The sequence below is a fragment of the Babylonia areolata genome, chromosome 29 (assembly GCF_041734735.1).
Source record: "Babylonia areolata isolate BAREFJ2019XMU chromosome 29, ASM4173473v1, whole genome shotgun sequence".
Taxonomy (NCBI): Eukaryota; Metazoa; Mollusca; class Gastropoda; order Neogastropoda; family Buccinidae; genus Babylonia; species Babylonia areolata.
Window position 1 is genome coordinate 31,171,944 of NC_134904.1, and position 8,654 is coordinate 31,180,597.

The following is an 8,654-nucleotide window of genomic DNA, read 5'->3' on the forward strand; positions in this document are numbered from 1 at the left end:
GTTGGCTTCCATTCATGTCATCATCCGGTTCATGTTCATCATCCGTTTGGCATACCGTTCATGTTCATCATTCCGTTGGGCTTCCCGTTCATGTTCATCATTCCGTTGGGCTTCCCGTTCATGTTCATCATTCCACTGGGCTTCCCGTTCATGTTCATCATTCCGCTCGCCATGCCGTTCATCATTCGGGTGGATCTGGGTCTCTTAGCGTTGCCTGGGTGATGGTGATGCTGACCATGCTGACGATGCTGTCGACGACGATGTTGGTGGTCTTCGGGAGATTTTCCTGACTGCGGGGGCTGGTGATCCTGGGCAGTATCATCACCACCATCGCCATCACCAGCATCATCATCATCATCATCATCATCTACGAGTAGCTGTGGGTATCTGTCGGGTCGATCCTCGCTATGATCAGCATCCGCACCACCACCCTCCTCCTCCTCCTCTTTGCGTTCCCTTGGTGGGTCCACAGGGGTGTTGGTGAGAGCGGTAAGGACTCGGGGAGGGGCTGCTTGTGGGGCGGGTTGTGGTGATGGTTGTTGTTGCGGTGGTGGTGATGGTTGCTGTGGCGGTGCTGGTGCCGGTGGAAAGGGTTGTTGCGGTGGTGGTGGTGGTGGTGGTGTCGTTGGGGAGCGTTGTGGTGGTGGTGGTGGTGATGGTGGTGGCGAGGAGAGCAGTGGGGAGGCGGCCACGGGCAGAAGAGACACCAGGTCGACAGGGCTCCTCTTGGCACGGCGCCTGGCAGCCAGCTCCCCAGGGCTGCTGTTGCTGCTGATGCTGTCCACCACCAGGGCACGGGAAGCCGCCTGGGGCCAGGTGTCAGCAGCAACTGTGAGAGAGGGGTGGAAGGAATAGGACATGAAATGTATGCGCACTTTCGTGTGTATTAACATGTTCTAAGGTAATGGGGGGGGGGGGGGGAAGATAAATCGATAAATAAATAGATAAAATAGAATAATGAATAATAATATAATAAAAATAATAATAAAAAGAAAGAAAAGGTTGTTCTTTTTTGTTTTGTTTTTTACAATTACTGTCATTCCCGTCTCTTGTCTGACTACTGTTCCTTATCGGAAGGAATGGGTTAATTTATAGGTTATATTTAGCAATTCCTGTCGTTTTCGTGTATGCTCTGGTCTGACTGTTTCTCGTTATCGGCCAAGAGGGTGGGTTAACAGGTTTTATCTTTTAAATTCCTGTCGTTCTCGTGTATGCTCTGGTCTGACTGTTTCTCGTTATCGGCCAAGAGGGTGGGTTAACAGGTTTTATCTTTTAAATTCCTGTCGTTCTCGTGTATGCTCTCATGTCCGACTGTTTTTCCTTATCGGAAAGAATGGGTTAATAGGTTTTATTTAGTAATTACTGTCATTCTCGTGTATGCTCTTGTCAGACTGCCGTTCCTTATCGGATAGAATGGGTTAATAGGTTATATTTAGCAATAATGATAATGATAATAATATTATCTTTTTTTTTATCATCATTATTTATAAAGCACTGAATCTTGTGCAGAGACAAATCAAAGCGTTTTCGCACGAGTCATTCACACGCATGCATAACTCTGAAACTGGAAACACTGAAGACAAAAACTGTCATTCCCATGCATGCTCTAGTCCGACTGCTGTTCCTTATCGGAGAGAGTGTTTGATTGGTTTTAACTCACTCAGTACGGCCAGTCCTCTCTTCTCCTCTACACAGACCCCTCGGATGTCCAGTGGGTGTCTGAATGACCCAACCTTTAGCTTCCGTCGTCAGAATTGTGGTATTCTTTGTCAACATTCACGTCTTCAGTGTAAGAGCCTTCCGCTTGCAATATTTTGATGATGGTAATTGGGGTGAAACGCTGTTAACGTCATCTCTTTCGCCGTGTGTATGGAGAGAGTTAAACCATTCGGCCACATCGCTCCTCACAGGGTGAAGAACAGAACTGGAAAGCATGTGTTCTTTGTAGTGTGCATCAACATGTTCAAAGCTAACGGGTTTTTAAAGAAATAAATAAAACAAGAGAGGCAAGGCCTTCAAGACTCACTGGTGATAAATTAAGTCCCCTAGCATTAATTACAGAGTAATTTCCCTTTTTTACTATCTGCACCAAAAACGTTTGCAAAATAAATAAAAACTTCCCTGCTTAGCAAAAAAAAAAAAAGTTCCTGTTTGAACACAAAATGATAATAATGACTCCTCTTGTTCTTGTGTCAGAATAAGAGGTCAAAGTGCCAAGTTTAGAGAATACAAAAAATATAAATATAACAGTAAATGCAGTTTGCATATAATTAGGCTTCTTTTTTAAAATTTTTTTGTGCCCATCCCAGAGGTGCAATATTGTTTTAAACAAGATGACTGGAAAGAACTGAATTTTTCCTATTTTTATGCCAAATTTGGTGTCAACTGACAAAGTATTTGCAGAGAAAATGTCAATGTTAAAGTTTACCACGGACACACAGACACGCAGACACACGGACACACACACACACACACACACACACACACACACACACACACACACACACAGAGAGAGAGAGAGAGAGAGAGAGAGAGAGAGAGACAACCGAACACCGGGTTAAAACATAGACTCACTTTGTTTACACAAGTGAGTCAAAAATGTTGTATTTAACAATTACTATTATTCCCGTGTGTATCGTCTTGCCCGAATGCTGTTCGTTTATTGGGAGAGAGTGGGTTGATTGAATATGTTTGTAAAATAAGTTGACAGAATTAATGATTATTCTTTCGGATGAGACGATAAACCGAGGTCCCGTGTGCAGCATGCACTTAGCGCACGTAAAAGAACCCACGGGAACAAAAGGGTTGTTCCTGGCAAAATTCTGTAGAAAAATCCTCTGCGATAGGAAAAACAAATAAAACTGCACGCAGGAAAAAAAAAAAAAAAAAAAATGGGTGGCGCTGTAGTGTAGCGACGCGCTCTCCCAGTGGGGAGAGCAGCCCGAATTTCACACAGAGAAATCTGTTGTGATAAAAAGAAATACAAATACAAATATTATTGCTCAGTCCCAGAGGTTGCTGCTGCAAGATGCGTTTCTCTTATGTTTACAGCTACCTGAGGCAGCCCCTCAGGGCGGAGAATTGGAAGATAATTTTAAGGAGAATACATTTTATGAGTGGACAGTGAATACGCAGAGATTTGGATAAATTACAGGAGGGTGGCGGTGGGATAGAGAGAAAGAGAGAGAGGATGAGAGAGACAGAGAGAGAGAGACAGGAGAGAGAGAGACACAGAGAGAGAGACACACAGACATAGAGAGACACACAGACACACACAGAGAGAGAAAGAAAGACAGACAGATAGACAGATAGACAGAGACAAGGGAGAGAGAAAGATCGTATAATATAAATTATACATCATTGTGGAAGGAAACAAGTGTAGGAAACAACTAAGGTACCCCTTCGTTCTTTGAGAAAACAACAACAACAACAACAACAAAACAAACTTTGCAAAAAATATTACAAGATTATAACTAATGAAGGTATTTACCAAATCAAACCTTTTCACACTTTTTTTTTTTTTTTTTTTTTTTTTTTTAACTAGCAGGGTTGTTAATTTCTGGAATAATCTGCCCAATAACATTGTCACTGCAGAAAACACTTAGCAATTTTAAGAATTTATTAGATAAACACTGGAAGGATAATGGCTTCCAGAATAAATTTCTCTATAGGAAGCTAGCCATAACATTATAGCAACAATGCACTCTTATACATACACACACACACACACACACACACACACACACACACACACATATGTATATAAGTTTTCAAAAAAACAAAATTAAAGAAAAAAAAGTCCGACGAAAGGCTGATGAAGCCTAAAAGCCGTGACATGATAATTATAGTATGATAAAAAAAAAAAAAAATCGAAATGGAAAATGGACCTCCCCTCCTCCCCCCCCCTCTCTCCCCCCTCCCTCTCTCTTTATTGGTGGCCATTCGAATTTTGTCTGTGGGAGAAAATCACTTGTATGTCTGATATGACTGCACTTTCGTCCTCCTGCACACACACACACACACACACACACACACACACATATGTGTGTGTGTGTGTGTGTGTGTGTGTGTGTGTGTGTGTGTTCGTTCGTTCGTCAGTTCTTTAGTTTAACGTCTTTTCACTGTAAGTGATATTAGACGAGGGTAGGAAAAAAATCGAGTGGGTGGATGAGGGGGATTACTGTTTACGCATGCAAGTAAGTGAAAGTGTGTGTGTTCGTTCGTTCTTTAGTTTAGTGTGCGTGTGTGTGTGTGTGTGTGTGCCGGATCATATTATATTATATAATCGCCTCGGCTGGACTCCTCAACACCAAAGAGTGACGGCAGTTGTCTTCCATGATCGAGTGGCTGGGACATGCCACTCAGAAACTTGATGATGACGTCTCGACTAGTGACGTCATTTTGATTTCGCGTCATGATAAAGAAACGTTTCCCTGAAGAAGAGCCTGTGTCTCGACACGTTGCGCCTCTATACGTTTATTCCATGTAAGTCGACTTTTACCAAGATTCTTTTAGTCTGCCTCTTTTATATGCACACACACACACACACACAATACACACACACGCACGCACTCACACACACACACACATTTTCCCTTTCAAACGCCTGGTCACAAACACCTCGATATCTTGACAGTAACTGGCATGCTACTTCAGTCTGCTTTTTTTTTTTTTTTTTGGGGGGGGGGGGGGGGGGGGGAGGCGGTAGGCCTAGAAAGCCGAAGACGTCGGCGTACTTGTGGTTTGGAGAGGATGCCAATATTCGTTTATTGGGTAACATCTCTTGTCATTAATTTCTTTCATGTTAGATTCCCGGCTGCTGCCGCTCGCTTTAAACCGAAATCCAATAGAAAAGAAAAATGAACAATAAGAACATTGATTTTTATCTTGGTTTCTTTTCTCCCGCCTTGCCCCCCTCCCCCCCACCCCTTTCCATCATCGAAACAAAAACATTACCCGCACAGCTGTGAACAAAATCGTCAATCAATAAACCAAAACAGTTCATCGATTTAAGTAGTTAGATAAAATGAATACATGTACATATCGATAAATAGTATAGGAAATAAAAATGAACATATGAATGAATGAATAAGTAGGTACAGTTGAATAAATCAGTCAGTAAGTAATCGAAAAATAAACAACACAATTGCATATGAACAAACACACAAATGGTAAGTGATGAAAACAAATCAGTAATACTGATCAACTGACAGAAAGGATGAACAAGAAATACCCGTTTACCGAAAACAAGAAAGAGAAAAAAATAAATAAATAAACAGACAAGGAAATGAATGCAGAAATAGAGAAACAAATAAATAAATCTACATGTAAATAGATAAATAAATGAATAAATAAGCAAATTCAGGCAACTTTCATCAACGGAAAGGAGAAAGAGTACACTTACTGAGAACGAAAACAAAAATCAGAGCAGTTTCCTTTGCCTTCATCGTGTCTGTCTCTAGTCGTCAATGCTTGAAGAAAAATAGCGAGTATGACCACTGCCAGACAGCCCCCTCATACCACGCAATGAGAAAGCATGCTCGCTTATCATTCAACATAATTATTATTGCCTGTCTGTATCTGGTAATGTTCCTGTATGGTTCATGTCGCCAAATTGGTTGCTTGTTAATTAGGCAACTATTCTCTTACAGATAAGCCTTCTCATATTTCTGGGGCAATGCTGAGAAGGATTCTCTGTAATTAGGTCAGGGAAGAATGTATTACAAAGATAATATATATCTGTCGTCCCATCCCTCTTCGCTATCTTCTCTGTAGCTTGTGTATCTTTATCAGCACATCGCCTATTAAAGGGCAGACCATAATATTATGTCAACATGGATGGCGGCGCAACATTGTCTATCACAACGCATATACCTTTACAATTTTTTATGTACTGACAACGTTCCAAATTGAGAAGCGCGCGTGTGCGCCTCAGTGTGTGTGTGTGTGTGTGTGTGTGTGTGTGACGGGGTGTGCGCACGTTGACTGTGAGCGTGTGTGTCAGTGTGTGTGTGTCTGTCTGTCTGTCTGTCTGTCTATATCTGTATGTATGTGTCCCTCCTCCTCATTTATTATCATAATCATCGTTGTTGTTGTTATCATATAGAAATGTATATAAAACTCAAGTTAAGACAAAATTACCAAACGGTCAGTTGCTTTCATTCACTACATTTGCATCATTGTCCGTGGCTGTGCCGGGCCGGGGGTCCGAACTGAACTCAGTGAACTAAGAGCGACCCCCAACCGTTATTGGTGGGTTGTGTTTGGGGGTGGAGGGCCTGTGGGAGTGGCAGTATAGCATGCAGTGACCATCCCGGGTAGCTGGCCGCCTCAGTACCCGACCAAGTCGTCACAGTCATGGGCACTGCCGGGTGTCAGTGGCCGGGCAGGTGACAGTGGCACTGGGCCAGTCACAGATGCCTACTGAGAAGTTCGTTGAAAATCAGCCCTGGAAAAGGAGAAAACTCCTGACTGTCAGACAAACAGACGGACTCGGACACAGGCGGAAGAGAGACGGCTGAGACCGGGACAGAGAGGGATGGAGAGAGTGAAAGACCCAGAGGTATCGTGGAGGGACGGAGACTGAGAGAGATAGAGAGACAGAAAGACAGTTGAGGGAGCCGGGGACTGATGCGGAGCCAAAGCGGGAGGCCGGGTGGAGTTAGAGGGAGAAGGACTGAGCGGAGAGAACTATGACAGACTGACAGACAGACAGACAGAGCAATAATGAGAGAGAAAGGGGTTGGACTGAGAAATACACACACACACACACACACACACACACACACACACACGGTGTCCATCCGAAAATTACACTACCAGGATATATTTGTTTATACGTTGAACTGAACACACACACACACATACCGCACACGAACACACACAAACACAAACACACAAACACACACACACACACACACACACACACACACACACACACACACACACACACACACACGTGCGCGCGCCGCACACACGAACGCACGCGGGGTTCACGGAGAAATAAAGAGGGAGAGAGAGACAGACAGAGAGGTGATGATGATGAAGAGGAAGAATACAATGATGATGATGATGAAAGGAGAAAACCAATAATGGCAGGAAAGCTAAGACAACAGGAAACACACACACACACACACACACACACACACACACACACACACACACACACACACACACACACACACGTGCAAGTGTGCGCGCGCACAGTGTCAGTCCATCCTAAAATCACACCATGAGGATATACGTTAAACTGAAAACACTGACATACATCATCAGTACATACACACACACGCGCGCGCGCGCGCGCGCGCGCGCACGCACGCACGGTGTCCATCCTAAAATCATACTATGAGGATATAAGTTATACTGAACACACACACACACACACACACACACACACACACACACACACACACACACACACACATGTGACTCGTGACACACAAGACAAGAGAAGACAAATTAAATAATTACTGAATAGACACATTTCTAACAAAGAAATTAAAGGTTTTAAAGCATCTTTTCTCTATCATATTTCCAACTCGTAAGGCATCTGTATTGTGGCAGTCGAGCCGGCCGGAGTCTGCCACATGACAGGACAGTGATCAAAGGAGACGTAACCCTTGCGATCTTCCGCTTGAAGATTATTTTATGGAGTTAGCTCCCGTGTTTGCACACGCCACCTCTCCAGCGCCGAAAGGTCATGTTGTCAATGAACACAGTTCACATGCCACGGACTGCTAATCTAAAGATAGACCGACCCCTATTATTAACTCGCCAGAGGGTGACAGACACATAGCGGTCTCGCATTAAACTGACCGTGACCACAGACTTTTTGGGATAGCGTGCCCCACCCCGAACAGAACATCAAAGGTAACTACTGGAAGTATGCAAAATAAGTAAAAATTCAGAATGAAGTAAAACTACATATAAATAAATCTTTAAACGTGTGAACGTTTTATCAAACTAATATAGATAGATCTGCCTTCTGATGCCACTTGGGTCAGTCGAGTTTTGTTGTGATTGATATATGATATTTTGGGGAGAGCGGGATTGGCACTCATGGAGGTTTTGTTTGTTTTATTTTGTTGTTGTTGTAGTTGTTGTTGTTGTTTTTGTATGTCAGTGGTTTTTTTTGTTTGTTTTTGTTTTTTGTTGTAGTTGTCAGTTCTTGTTGGTGGTTTAGGCCGATCCCCCCCCCCCCCCCCCCTCCATCCCCCCCCCCCCCCCCCCTGTTTTTTTGTTGTTGTTTTTTTCTGCTGCGCACTCCCTAAAACGCTAATAATATAATGGTCAAAATGTTGACCGTGGGTGTACATGGTAGAAGAAGAAGAAGCGAACAGTTAGAAATCAGTCCCGAATGATTAACGGGTGTAACGTCCAATTCTCGGTCAACTGAATGAAAGTCTATGCGGACCTTTCTTGATTCTTGTGTTTTGCTTTCGCTGCTATCCTGCATGAACGTTTCACTATGATGGCTGCATGATAGAACGGCCGGGCCGAAAAAATACACTGAACCAGAAATCAAAACTCTTGAGCCACAGAGGGGTCACGTTGACCCACAGCACCTCTTCCTGACTCTGCATATTTGTCAAATCTCCCAACAAAATTACCAACGAACGCCCACTATTTTGTTATTCAGTTTACCGGCGAAC

The 8,654-nt window shown here is 43.4% G+C and overlaps 1 protein-coding gene across 1 annotated transcript; it reads right to left on the reverse strand.

The window, feature by feature from the left end:
• Nucleotides 1-38: 38 nt before the first annotated feature.
• LOC143274643 (uncharacterized) lies at nucleotides 39-5,543 on the reverse strand. Its single transcript, XM_076578516.1, has 2 exons — nucleotides 5,405-5,543; nucleotides 39-829 (listed from the first exon to the last, which is right to left on the reverse strand). Exons 1-2 carry the CDS (start codon nucleotides 5,445-5,447, stop codon nucleotides 39-41), a joined length of 834 nt encoding a protein of 277 aa, XP_076434631.1. The 5' UTR covers nucleotides 5,448-5,543.
• Between the last annotated feature and the right edge of the window lie 3,111 nt (nucleotides 5,544-8,654).